Source organism: Gallinula chloropus, assembly GCF_964237585.1.
Source record: "Gallinula chloropus genome assembly, chromosome: 1".
Lineage (NCBI taxonomy): Eukaryota > Metazoa > Chordata > Aves > Gruiformes > Rallidae > Gallinula > Gallinula chloropus.
Window position 1 is genome coordinate 149071786 of NC_140085.1, and position 14489 is coordinate 149086274.

The 14489-nt window shown below is 38.9% G+C and overlaps 1 protein-coding gene across 1 annotated transcript in view; it reads right to left on the bottom strand.

Moving 5' to 3' along the window:
- CUL4A (cullin 4A) overlaps positions 1-14489 on the bottom strand; it is a gene marked incomplete at its 5' end in the record, with an annotated part of 34579 nt that overhangs the window by 11336 nt on the left and 8754 nt on the right. The window contains 7 exons of the mRNA XM_084276444.1: positions 769-961; positions 3428-3546; positions 5283-5350; positions 8426-8508; positions 9807-9896; positions 12403-12565; positions 13939-14012. Of these exons, the coding sequence (XP_084132570.1) occupies positions 769-961; positions 3428-3546; positions 5283-5350; positions 8426-8508; positions 9807-9896; positions 12403-12565; positions 13939-14012 (790 nt within the window). The remainder of the gene's footprint in view (positions 1-768; positions 962-3427; positions 3547-5282; positions 5351-8425; positions 8509-9806; positions 9897-12402; positions 12566-13938; positions 14013-14489) is intronic.

Consider the following 14489-nt stretch of genomic DNA (forward strand, 5'->3'; position numbering starts at 1 on the left):
TACATAAAGCTGGTTTTAGAAGGAAGCCACAACATGAGTAAAGGTAAAAGAACATATAGAGGAAAAAAAAAAACAACCAAGGAGCAGGATCCTCTCCTGGTGTAAAATGACACAGCTACAGTTTTTCTGCAGGCAAAAGAGTCAGAACAGCTTTTGCCAGATCAGAGATAAACCCAGTAACAGTATTTTTAAAATTTATTATTTTTCCCCTTTACAAGCACTAGTTCCCCCTTCAAGGTAATTTTTTTCCTCTTAATATTAAAGCTCCTTGTATATGAAGGCTTTGGAACTGCTCTCCCAACTTCAGCCTTCGAGAAAATAGATGGGCTGTAGATGGTCCTTTCTGAGAGATCTGTAACACCCAAAAAACAACTCTACTCCCACAATTAAACACAGTTCCTCTATTTTTTTCTCCTCCCACACCTACTCTTCCCCCTGACCATTTACTCCACTGGCAGCATCAGCATTATGCTTCCTGAGCAGTTGTTAGCACCAGGCACCGTGCAAGAAGCAGAGGGTGGGGATGGGGGGGCAGGGACAGCAGAAGTCAGCATGCTCCCTCAGCACGCTGGGCACACACCTAACACCACACCCAAGCCTTCCAAACCCACAGTGCTCCCAGGGCAACTTTGGCCTCGTATCCCAAAACCCAGTCTCCTGAAGCGGGATGCGTACGGTGTCACTACCGCACTAGCACACTCAGCAGCATCATCTTATCACGCTTTCTATAGGGTTTTGAAATAATTTTACAAAAAAATGTTTGTGTACCTATCAATTCTGCAGGCTTATTTGGTCTCTTGTTGATAAATGTTTCAAAGGACTCCTTCATCAAGTTTATAAATTTTTCATTTTTCTGAAAGCACACTTCTATGATATGGTCCACTTTATCCTTAAAATCTAGTAGCTCTTGCACCATATCCTTGTCTTTTTCAGGATTAACCACTATTGTTGTCCCAAAGTTCTGTAAAACAAACACTTTTGATGATAAAATACTTCAGAATACTGCCTATCTCCCCCAACAGACACATTCACCCTTATAAAATTTATCATCAGAAAGAATTTTTTTTTTCTTACAGAGCTACTTATATGACCAAATGTTTTCAAAGAGTGAGATGCATTGAAATTTCAAACAAAAACCCAGACAAACATTAATGGATTTCAAACTTCAGTGTTTGATTTAAAGATTATACACATTTACAACAGAACCTAAAAGAAAAAAAAAAAAAGAGTAAAATACACAGTAGACATGACTGTATGATGTGCAAGTTTACAGTTAGAGAGCTACAGGATTCACCTAGAAAACTCTGCATTATTTTTCTTAAGCCCACTAGAGGGCTCAATTGCTGGAACAGGTGATGAAAACTCGACCGCTGCTCATCCCTCCGAGATCTTTCAGCCAGGGCTTAAAAGCAGAAGAAAACCAACCCTTGCTGACTTGGGAACGTTTTAGTTTACTGCAAGAAGCAGACACAGACTTTTTCTTGTTTCCTGCGTTTATTATCTTCAAGTCAGAGATACGACACCATTTGTCTAGTGAACCAAAACACCCTGTAAGGGAGGATTTTAACTTATCAGACAGTTTATAATTGCACAGTAATGCTAATCAGCACTCCTGGCAGAGCAACCAGGTTTTCAAGGTGAGGAAGAGGAACATCTGCACAGTAACAGTGGAACAGTATCTGTGTCCTTTCATCAATTAAAGTCTGCTAGCCACACCAGCCCAAGACCTCAGTGTTTCCACTTCAATATCTAACTATCCCCTGGGATCTTCCGTTAAGATCTTTCTCAAGTAAGATTTCAGAGTGAAGCAAGCCAAACACAAGGTTGCCCAAGGTCCTTAGTTTCAGTAAGTGTATCACAGAACACTTTAAGTTGGAAGGGACATCTGAAGATCATCTAGTCCATCATATCTTACACTTACAGCACAATTTCCCCTTCATTAATGCAGCATTTGGACATCTCATAGTCTCTATCAGTTACATTCATAAATTGCAGGGCATGCACCCCATTCTGTAAATGGCAGATCATTACAGAAAGCTAAGTGGCACCTCTGAAACCATAAAAAGGTGACTACAGCAGAGCACAGACCTTTACCTCGGTCATTTGGCACGCTCTGTGCTGCTTCTTACACTGTCTCACAAGATAAAAGTTCTTGAAGCCTCACTTCAATGCATTCTGTCACACAGAATGTTTAAAAAGAGGACATTTACTGACACTATAGGAAATTGTTTCCAGCTTTTTTAGTCTGTGAAAAAAATGTCTTAAAACCAAAGCTGTAAAAGATCTAATGCTGCAAGACATCAGGTATGACAATCCAAACTATCAACTTGCTGCTGTGAAAGAAGTTTCTTTCCTCCTTCCCTGGTCTTCCTATCTGTCCCAAACTCCTGCTTCTTTCCTTGGGTCAGCACCAGGACTTTTCCATGAGCCTCTATAGCTCACTAAACTTGACACAAAACTGACCCTGCCCACGTACTCTGTTAACAGACCACAAAAGAGTCTGTGGAGCAGGAGGCAGCACAAGGGTTAAGTCAGGAGCATGATGTGGAAGCAAGGAAGAAGAAAGATTATTCCTTCTCAGCTAAGGCAAGCTATTCAATTATCCCAGCTGCCCATGGCTCCATAGACTGCATCTGTGACAACACCCTGCAAAGCAAACTTCATCTCAGAGTTGGGGGGTAGAGGGAAGACTGACATCCCACTTGTGTGGGCTGCACACTGGAGTGCCACACAGAACTCCAGAGAGGCGTGTGTGGGAAAGGCACCTCTGAAATGAGCCGATGCTGTGCATTTAGCCCTGAAGACTGACGAACACGCAGGCCACACGAGGGAGAACCACATCAGGAATGACCAACTCCGGAGAGAAGCTTCTTCTGTGAAGCTTTGCTGCCTTTATCCTGCAAGAGCACTAGAGTGCAAGCTGTCTGGGGCAGCACGCTGCGTGCACACTATGCCTAACAAATCAAATCTGAGGCCTCTAAGTGCGACTCTGGTAAGGGATTATTTTCAAGAGGAGCATTCATTCCTCATGGGCGTTGCTGCGGGCTGGTTACATGTAGCACTGCTGACCTGCAGTGGAACTGCTACATTCTGACGTTCCCCTCATTTTGCAGATATGTAAACAGTTGAGTGTATTTATAGCAAAACACAACGTCCAGTACAGTCCAGCATGCTCTAAACGCTTGTGCATGTGGCTCTATTTAAAAGCAAAACAAACCAAAATAACTTCTTGTGTAATGTTCAAACCTATAAGGAAAGCAATTTCCAAGTAGATATTTAAAAACCAAACTGAAATGTTGCTGTTTCTCATCGCATGACTTATGGAAGGGGAAGCATTAACATCCCTCCCTATATGTGTTCAGTTTTGATAGAACAACTCTATGGTAACAGCATCATTTTTGACATTAGTAAGAGATCTTTGAAATACCTTGATGTATTCACTCCAATGTTGCAAAAGGATCTGCTGCCCGCCTTTTACCCGGCTGAACAGTTGGTATGTCTGGGTCAAATCTGATATTCTGTTTTCATCAAGCAGGCTATCTAGTCCTAAAAAGAGAAAATTCAGAAGAAAAAGATTGAATTTAGTTGCATAAATACAGTTGGAAATATACTGGAAAAATCTCTATGGGATGTTTCAAAAAACAAGACTTCCTAGTGTGTTTAAAAAGTATGAACTTTTAAAAATTGAATTTCTGAAAGCAAGTGATAATACATCCCCATTTAAACTGGCTAAAATGACTTATGGCATAGTATTTTAAAACTATTTCAAGTGAAGTGCTTTCCCCAGAAGTTGCTGACAGTAAGTCTTTTGCAGAATGTTTGTGAACAGTACTTGTTTTGAAGGGTACAGGGTTATCAATAGATCTCATAGAACCTCTAAAGAGTGCCACAGAACAGTGAGCTAAGTAAACTACTCCATATTTAAAGAGAATATATTGCAAGATTTTTTTCCTGTGTAGTGTGGTGAGCTGAGTTTTTAGTTTTTAGATTAAAAGCGTGCTATGAATTGCCTACACTCATGCTGATGGAATAAAACAAGATTACAAATTCCTTCCAAGAAACTTGTGCCTTTATCAATTCACCCTGCATGAGACTACGCCTTGGATTAATGAATAGAGAAGCAGCGCAAAACACAAAGCATAACAACTACATACACATTTTTTTACATTTGAGAATATGGTGAATGTAGTACCAGTGTAATCAGAGATGTATTGTCCGCTGTTTTTTCTGGTTAAGCCAAGCAATAAACAAATGTACTACTGGAAAAGTTACTTTAAAATAATACTTGATCTATAGAGCAAGCAGAACTGGCATGCATCAACACCAACAAAAAATGTTGTTATCACCACCTGTTAATGATAAGCTCAAGAACAGCTAAACTGGAGTGACCAAGCTTATTTTTACAAGTGTATTGAAAACAGTGAAATAACTTATGCACAAAGTAATTCAGAGAAAACTGTGAGCATGTGTCTTTTTTTAAAAAGAGGACAAGGAAAGAAGTGGTATGTGTAACAGCCCAAAAGCATTAACAAACACACAATGGAGCTTGAAGATACCAGACTATTTGGGACATCTGTTCTGTGTCAGCAAAGCAAAGATATGTAAGGATTGTTTGCAAGATGATCTAAAACTTTAAAAGATACCTAGAGCAAGGAAAGGATAGGATCATTTCAAGTACTAAAAGATGAGGGAACATTGATCAAACACAGAAGCTCAGTGAAAAAAAATTAAGATTTTAGAGGAACAAAGAAATGTTGATTTGAAGACACTGATGTCTGGATAAGGATTTCCTAGTGAGATTGCAGCTCATACTGAAATTGCCAGACAAGAAGTAAAATGTGGACAAAAGCATATGAAAGTGCACTGGCTTCTAGTATTGTGAGAATCGTGATTCTCAAGCTGTACATCACAATACAGGAAGTTCCTGCACTTGAGCTGCGTGATTATCACATACAGGAAAGACGACAGCAACTGCAGTTCTCAAAGAAGTTTATGTAATTCTAGGAAACCAGCAGTTCCAAAGGTTTAATTCCTAAGCCCACTGCTTAGTCAACGGAGATTTAGGGGGTTTAGCAACCTTTAAAAATATGGAATTATATTATAGATATTTGTTTCCACAATTTTTACAGTGGGTGAAACAGAATTATAGGGTTGGCTTTCTGTATCTATCCATGGAAGTTTTTCCCATGGCTGACACCTCCTTAGATAAAAGCTGTGGAGCCTGTAGTTCTTTGCAGAGTGTGAGAATCAACTGCTTATTGGAGATTACAGAAATTAAATACCTTTTTGCAAAATAGCTGATAAGTGCTCTCCTAGTAGCTGTTTCTCCACACAGGCAATCAGTGGTTTCCTAAATAAGGCAAGAAAAGCGTATTAGAAGTACTAGAGCACAAAGGGATTGCCCCCATCACAGCTTATTTGTGAGTAACTGACATTAGAAGAAAAAGAACAATTTTCTACTTCAAACAGATTCTACCAATTAAGACAAAACTGTCACATGATATACGTCAAGAAACACTAAACTATGCATATAATTAAAAATGAAAATTCAGATTTGAGTACTAAAACCAAATCTCTTACAAAGTTGATAACAGAAGCTTAGATACCAAAAATCTGCACCAAAAATTCTGAGAACAAAGTAAAACTAACGTTTTATTGGAAACAAACAAGTCTAAACACAAAGCAAAATTCTCCGGGGGTTGGAACTCCAAAATAACACAATACACATTGGTGATGTTCAAGTTTTTCATCCAATTGTATTACACACCTACATTACATAAGCATTGACTGAGCTAGAACCACAAGACTCACATTTTCAAAACATTTTAAATTTGTCCTTGGATTTCCTCTACTTTTTAGTAAATATTTGTTTGATATATTGATTTCAGATAGGACAGAAAAGCCATTATAATGGCAAGTTTTCCTTTCTATCCTTTATAGCCTGAAAGAAGAAACACCTGAAGTGCAAAGGGATAAACAGTAGAAAGTTTAAATATTAAGTTATGAGACAACAAAAGACCAACCACTTCTTTCTGTGCTATAAAACCAGTTCTCAGACCTGTAATTTAAATTTTCTAAAAGAGAGCTGCTCACCTCACATTAATGGAAGCTTTTCATGTAGCAGCACTCATTTTATGTCCCTTCCTCTGCTGAAACACCCCACCAACAATTTACCTGACCTTCCACACAAAATAGTTTAAGTCCCTTCACCTCAAAAGATTAAATCAAAGTTTGGAAAGGGTCAGAGACAGGAACAGGGGTGATCAAAGTATGCAGCAGTAGCTACAAGGGAAACAATTTGCACGTTAGGACTCTTCCTTCTGGGAAGGAGATGACTTAGCAGGGACACAGTGCCTTGACAGGCAGGTTAAAGGTGAAAGGGAACTGGCTTCTCACTTTCCCTTCCAACACAAGAGCTGGGGTCATCAGTAAGGTATCAGGGCCAGACTTAAAGAAGAGGAGGCCATGATTCAGGCGGTGGCTAGTGCACTGGTGGAATGCTTTGCCAAAGGCTGGCACCGATGGAAAAGCTTACGTAAACCCCAGTGACACAAAGCACGTATTTCAAAAGGGATCCAAACAAAGTACATCAGGTTCAGAAAATGTCCTGAGCTAACATCAGACACTCACCAGTAGAATATCAGGGCATCAAACATACTCTATTACTCTCCCTTCAGTGGTTGTAAGCAAGCCCTTGGTCTTAACACATATGGCCTTTTTTATGGTTACTTCCATATTCCCTGAAATTTCCAACTGCTGCTACCTACAGCTGCTGAGTGTCTCCAACAGTAAAAAGAGTCAAGGTCGCATAAAATACCATCCTTTGCCCTGGAAAACCTATTCTGTCTACAGAGGGAGTAAGGAGAATTCTCTGCTGGACACTGAGCAGCAGAGCACCATTTCCTAACAAGCAGGCAGAGTATTTATCTTGCCTGAGGAATGAGCTAGCTGATGAAGGTACCTTCTTGTATGACCACAGTCATCTACCTTGATCACCTCCTGACTGCCCAGGAGACAGGCTTATTCTAGTGAGCCATCCAGAAAGGCATGTTCTGACGGGCTGAACAAACCCTTCTATGAGCTGCAACACCACACACTCCATGTGTTGCATAAACCTGGTTTGAAGTATTTTGGATGGTGTTTCCTGTAATGGTTTTGTCCTGGAAGTATCATTTCCCACCTCAAGATCAAGCCTTGTAACTGAACTTAACATGTTTTCTCCACTTTTCACGCTCACCTGGAGAATCAGTATGACCTGAGGACAACTCAAGGGCACTAATTTTAGGAGCTGCTGTTTCTTAATGCACAGAAAGGAAATGAGTGCAAAGCCTTCTAGAAGGAGGTTTCTAAGTCTTTAAATAAGGACTGGATTCAAAGCAAGGACTTAATGCACATCTAGACACACTGGAAGTATAACAATATCAGCCTATTTTTTACTTAAATAGTAAATAAATATATTTATGTGCTTTAACTTCAAACACAGAAATAGTTCCATGTATTTTAATGTGGCTGATTCTGCCTGAAGAAGCTAGTCACCCTGCAATCAGCATGTACAGAAAAAATATTCAAGTTCAAATCTGTACCATGACATGCAAGGCATGCTCAAGTGTGTATATGCATCTATAAGTAAAATACATCTGAAGAAGATAGTGAGTAAAATAGATCATTTTTACTCAGTTATCCTTTTAACACCCAAGGGCCAATATGTCACTCAGAAAATGAAAAATTAAATAAAATGTTTTATTCTTTATTAACTGTTATGTTCTTGACACATCCCCCCCCCCCCCCCCCCAAAAAAAAAAAAGGCAACAGCATGCTGCAGGACAAATTTTATGTGGATTTACAGCATGTTATTGACACAGCAGTACTTCCCAAAGGCACCTTTCTTGCCCCTGCAAAACACACACTATTGCTCCACGCTGAGCGAGGCAAGGACAAGCTACCTTGCACAAGACAGTGGCAGCAGCTGCACCAAAGCCAATGTACTGTAAATTTACATCCTGGACTGCTCATGAATGATGCTCATGGCCTAAATCCTTGCCAGAATGTAACTTTTTATTTCGTTTTTCTTTTGCCTAATGAACCTTTCTCTGAAATGATTTGTAGTTAATTTTATTATCAGTACATGAATGTCAGCTACTACTTGGATAATGCAAATTTGAGTTATTATATAATGTGTTAACTTCAATTTACACTGAGAAATACTTTTGGCCAAATGCCTCCCCTCTTAAAGTATATTCCGATTTTAAAGAGATCAGTTTTGGTAAAAATAAAGTCTTAAGAAAATACAACTGTATCACAAGTTCTGTCAACAAGATAATATCTTTATGATAATGTGGAAATAATCCCTGTGTCTCTGTAAGCACAGATAATCATGTTGTTTTATAATGGATGCTTGACTTAGAGTGACAAAACTGGTACTCACTGTGTGCTATGGTCTAAATATGTTATTACTCTGTCTCCTTCTTCCTCCAAACGGTTATCAACATGGTGAAGATATTCTGGGACCTAAAGAGACAAGACAACACCACATTCAACTTCAAATGTAGGAAAAGCAGATAATCTTGTTCCATTACAATTATTTTAAATTACAAACTTAAAGAGTGCAAATGGGAAAGGACTATTCCACCAGAACGTTGTTACATATTATATAGTATGTATTTTTATTAAACAATGTTGCTTTGTATTCCAAGTATTATAACCACACCTAATGGGAAGGAACAAAAAAAGGGACATCTGAGAATTTTTTAAAGGAAGGTTTGGGTTTTTTTTTCCTCAAAACCCTACTGAGTTAAGCTAGCCCTTAAAATATGATGGAGTAGATCTTTCAGTTGGTGTGAACTACATCATTCTTTTATTTCAATGGCAGTTTTTCCAGCAGGTTATCCATCCCTGTGGAGGGTATGAAGGTATGAAACTCAGGCTTCAAAGGATCAGAAAGTTATGCACATATGTATATACATATATGTCTGCACTAACACATGCATAATATGCATAGACATATAAATGTATACACTGTGTAAGTTAGGGCCTTACCCCTTTTGCATTGTTCTACACCTTCTCACTAGGTGTATAAAGGCAAAAGACTCCTGGTTTGAAAATTTGTGTCGAAGCATTTCACCTCAGATCCCAGAGGAATGCCAGGGAACGAGGTGAATGGAGCACGATTAGACACAAGGATTCACCTCATTGCAATGTAAACAGGTGTTTTCAAAATGTCTGTAGTGACTCAGTGTTTGAAAGGAATTAACAGAAGTAGTCCTCTGTATTTTAGTGCACCAAGAAACATGTCTTTTGATATGTATTTTCAGAGATAACCACATCTGCAGGCTGCCCACTGCAGAGCATAATTTTATCCCAAGAGGACAGAAACCAAGAACGTCCTAAGTCTCTTTAACTAATAAAGAAATAAAATGGCAAAACAAACACACCAAAATGGTAAAGTAGTAAACTGTTTACTTAGGTATTAACCACAGAGCAAAATGATGCCAATGGCTATTCCACAGCTCACGGGCAAAAATAATGTTGAGGGCACACCTTTAAGCTTCATGTGGAATGACTTTCTGGTAGTGCGACTGTAGCTACACCAAACATCCCTAGGTTTATACATTCCAAAACCCAAGGCCATCTGGAGCATGCTCCTCCCTCTCATACAGTACTTTGGTCTGCATCAAACCACACCAGTGTGTACGTGTGTACCTGGGTACCACTGAGTTCCACTGAACACGAATACATTCTGGCACTACCAGAAGTTCTCACAGCAGATAAGACTAGCACAAAAGCAGTCATCTACAGCATTCACCTACCTCTCTTTCTTGCATTAATCTTTGGCCTTCTGCAGCATATAAGCAATTTGTCTCTTCCAGAAACCTCTGTTCAAATGATTCCTTGTAAACCTGCTCAAGAGATTAATGTAGCTCCTTACATTATGCTGCCAGTTAAGGGTACTATATTTTGCTGTCAGGCACAGATGGCAAGTTAAATCTTAAGAACACACAGTTATAGGAAGTGCCAGAGTAACACTGCATTAACACAAAGGTTGCCTGTTTGCCCACTGGTTTTGGAAAGGCTGAGATCAGACCTGACTTTCCAGTGCAGCAATAGCATTTTTCAGTCATCAGTACTCAAATCATCTAAATTAGCAGCCTTTCATTTAATGGCACACAGACCAACACCAGTACCCAACGTCACAGCGCAGCGATTACGTCCAGTTCACCTGAGCTCAAGACTCCCACTGATATTTCTGTGGAAAAAACAAACCAACTCCCAAAACAAACAAAAATGCCCCCATCCAACTAGTGAAAAACTGGCCCAAAACAGGTAATTCCCATCAGTAATGCATCTTCAGATTTGCCAGGCTTACCTCACTGGCCCAGGAAAACTGAATTATACCAAAGGTGGTGAACTCTCTTCCACCAGGCAAGGAACAAGGTGTGTAAAAAAAGGGCACCAACAACAATCACAGACATAGAAAAATTTCTGCATATTGGCTAGCAGCTTAGTATAGAATGGAGGAAGGTTTTAACTATGTAAGAGTTAAAAGCATCTGGTGAAGGTAGCTAGGGAATAGTATGTAAACAGAAGGACAGTTGGTGAAAAGCAAAGATTCCTTGAGTGTGGTGGAAGAACAGAAGAAAATACTTCTTACAGCTCTGCTTCGTGTTTTGTAAAACTCATTACATTGTGCCTATGTTTGTTTTTTTTTTTTTCTCTTAAGGACTTTTAAAAGCTTTATTTTTTTTCAATGCAAACTTCAACATGAAAGGTCTGGCTTGACCAGTGTTCAGAGCATAATAGTTCACTCAATTGAGGCAGACATTGACTCATTGTTTCAGCCTACTCTTTACTCTAGCCCCATGTTCAACAGTATCAAATACAAGATTTCATTTGTAACCTTCCTTCAGGACAACTGGAAAAACATTAACATAACAGCATATGGAACTGTTTTCTGCATAAAACACGTGTAAAACTCTACAATAGGTAATTGTTATAGAATAGGATTTATGCAAGCAAGAATCAATTTTCAGCAGCTGGGCCTCAACTGTATAATTGCCTAAAGATCAGGAATGAATAGGAAATTGTTTTCAAATGAAACATAAGATTTGCTTAATTAATTAATCTTTCTCCAGAAGCTAACTTTTGTTTAAGCAGGGAGAACTAGAGACACTGGCATATAATTACAGGATTATGAGCACATCTCTATCTCAGTGAAGGGACAGACATTATAAAAGGACAGATTAGACTTCCCTAGTGAAAAAAAGAAAACTACACTTTTCTGCCAGTGAAGGAGAAAGCAGCCACATCCAGTTCTGTAAGAAAGTATCCAGTAAAGGGGAATGTTTATCCTCAGTTAGCAGGGTACTTAGTTTAAAAAATAAAAACCAATAAAAAGTCAGCAGCTAGGAAAAGGTGATGGAGTTAGAGAAACCTGGCAAATAACAATGGGAAAAAAGTGGGAAAAAGCACAGAAATCAGATCCACACCTCCAGGTTGTGTGATCTGAATAATCACTGACAGAAGTTTATCTTCCCTCTTGCACAGAATATCTAGTTATTATTTTTTCTGGTACACTAGAGACAGTTACAGATTAAAGTCAGAAGGGTCATCATGAAAGACAGAAAAGTGGGTAAAGCTGCCTGACTAAAAAGGACATTTTTATGCAGTCTTCCTCTTCAAACTCTTTTTAAACCTTCTGCCAGTTCCACAATGCTTTACACCACTTGGGAACAGAGTAACTTCAACACCATACAAGAAAGACAGACAGCTCCTAAGCTTTACTGTGCATCACACAAAGCTGCAATCTCAACTAGAAAACGACCTATGCCAAAGTCTCCAAAGTCTGCAAAGTCAGGACTACATTTTCTTTAGTCTATTTTGTTACTTAGTATCGATGCTAACAGAAAGTTCCAGCAGGTTACAGATTGACCTCATCTGTTTGAAAACCTTGGCCTTAACTTTGCATCCCACTCTACCCTTGGCACCTCTGCTAAGAATTTGCCAATACGGTGATGTTTTTGTGAAACAGACCCAGGATCTGGACTCAAAGAAGTGATGCCTTTTTACAGTGACAGAGGTAGTCTTCTTTTGTTCCTACACTTAATCAGCACTAGGGTTAGAAAACGACAAAGACAAAATACCATACATACTAAAAGACTTGCAAATCTATTATTTAAGAGCCTGCAGGCCACTGCCTCAGCTACAGGAAAAGGCAAAGAGGTCTTATTTAAAAACAAGGAGTAAAAGACCGCACGCTGGGTAAATAAGAGGCAATCCTACCAATTTAATAGCTAGATTCTGAAGCACATTTACTGAAAGAATAATATTATTTCTGTACAACACAAATTACAGAAGTCCAAACTGTCTCCAAGCACAGCAGTCACTCGACAGGTTTGGTGTCCTCACCTGCAGATCAGAGAGCATGCTCAACAGACTCCGCAGCAAGCTTCTGTCCACAGCTTCACCGCTCCTTTCCCGTTCAATCAGCAGGAGGATTCCATCAATAGTCTTGTTTTGAACCTGCTTGTCACTGATGACGTGATTTCTAAATAACTCTAGGCCCATATCCCTGTGTGAATATTTCAAAGTCATAAATCACACTGTTGATTCTTTTCAAAAATCTTTATCTCAGTTTGAGGAAAAATAAGCATCTAGTGTGACCTGTCCTTATTTCACATAGCAGACTACAACATTCTCTATTGAAAAAAATACTGTTGTTAAAATGATAAAAATCTGGACATACAGTTTGACATAAGATTCTCTGGGTCTCTGGATCAGTCAATCTATGTGTAATGTACAAATTTAGTTCAAAAGCATGAATTCAGTGTATGTTTATGATCTTATCCTCACCTGTAAAAGACTCTTGTTTTGTTCTAAGAGGATGAGGAATGGTGCCTCTATGCCACAAGGCAGACAATTATTAAACATTGCCTTGGCCAAGAAAAGCAGAGGAATCTTAGATAAAACTTGTTACCTCCAACTTCTTCATACACATTGGGATTTCAGTAAAGAGAATTTTCCCAGTATGAGGGGAAACAAAGACAAAGTATGAACAGAACTCTTCCAACATTTAGTAAAAGAAAGCCTAAAAAAAAAAGTTATAGCAAAACTCTGTAATTACAGAGGTCAGGAAGAAAGATGTCCACAAGATGAGCAAGGGCCTGGAGAAGGATGCCAGGTTCCTCAGCCAAAGGAACTCCCATGAGCACAGAAGCCAGCCAGGCAAGGAAAAGGAGTGCTCTTGCTTCAGTACTTTACTTTTTTTTTCTGCTTTAGATGGAGTGATGTATTTTTGGCAAAGCCTGGGTTGGTTTGCTTGGGCGATGATATAATATGCCCTTCAGGCAGAATGCTCAAAACCAGAATGCCCAAAGATGTAACTGCAGCGTGCTGAAAGTATCACAGCAGCATCTCGATGCTCTGAGCCACAGGTCTCAACACTTAAGAGGCCAGTCCTGGAAAGATGATCTGAACCTTGCCAGTGTACCTGACTTTTACATATATATAAAAATAAATCCAACAAAAAACAGGGAAAGAAGTTGAGTGTTGAGTCTTGTCAAGATCAGGAGCACCTCAACTAATGCTGGGCCAGCGCTGAGGCACAGAGGCAGCAGCACAAGGAGGTTTTCCGCACTGCCATCCTCACCCAAGCTGTGACAACTACAGATGTGTGTATATATGTATATATATATATACACCTTGACTTTTAATAATATGATTATGGACCTTTTTCTTCTTTTGCCCTCACTCTTCAATGAATATTTCTGGGGAAGGAGGAAAAGACACATCTATAAGCTGACACACATATTTCCATAAGTTAACACATTTTAGAGACCTATTGCACAGGTCAAATGTTAATGTCAAATGTAATTTTCAATCTTTGCAAATGTAACAGGATGTTCAAACTTTAAATGTTTGAGGAATACTTACATGGATACCTACCATATAGAAGGAAGCATTGAATTCTGAAGTACATATGTACGATCCAAGAATAAAAAAATGCTTCTGATCATAATCTGAAAATACATAAAGAGAATCTTTTTCTCTTCACCGTTTTATGGCATTTGAAATTATAAAGCAACTTCTAAAAAACTGTATCACATAGGCATGTGTCTTAATTACTAATTAATTACTAATCTATGTGTTTTCAACTTCTATGGTGACTTATACAGCCACTGGTATGTAACTTACTGATGTCACTACTATTACTAAGCAGTATTGCCAAGTACATCCAAGACAGTTCTCAAATTCATAACCATTAACTAAATAGCTTAATTAGCCTGTTATTAGTTTAGTGCTGTTGAAATACACATGCCATTCAAGCAGTACCACCAAGGCATTCAATAAACACCCTGAAATAGCATGTTGCCATGGTTTTCACTTTTTAAAAAAAAAGCTTTAAGCAGAGGCAGTAATAAACTGTGCAACAGATCTTTTCATAACGAATCTCAGCTGCCAAAATTCATGAGGAAAATAGAGATACATTAATACTA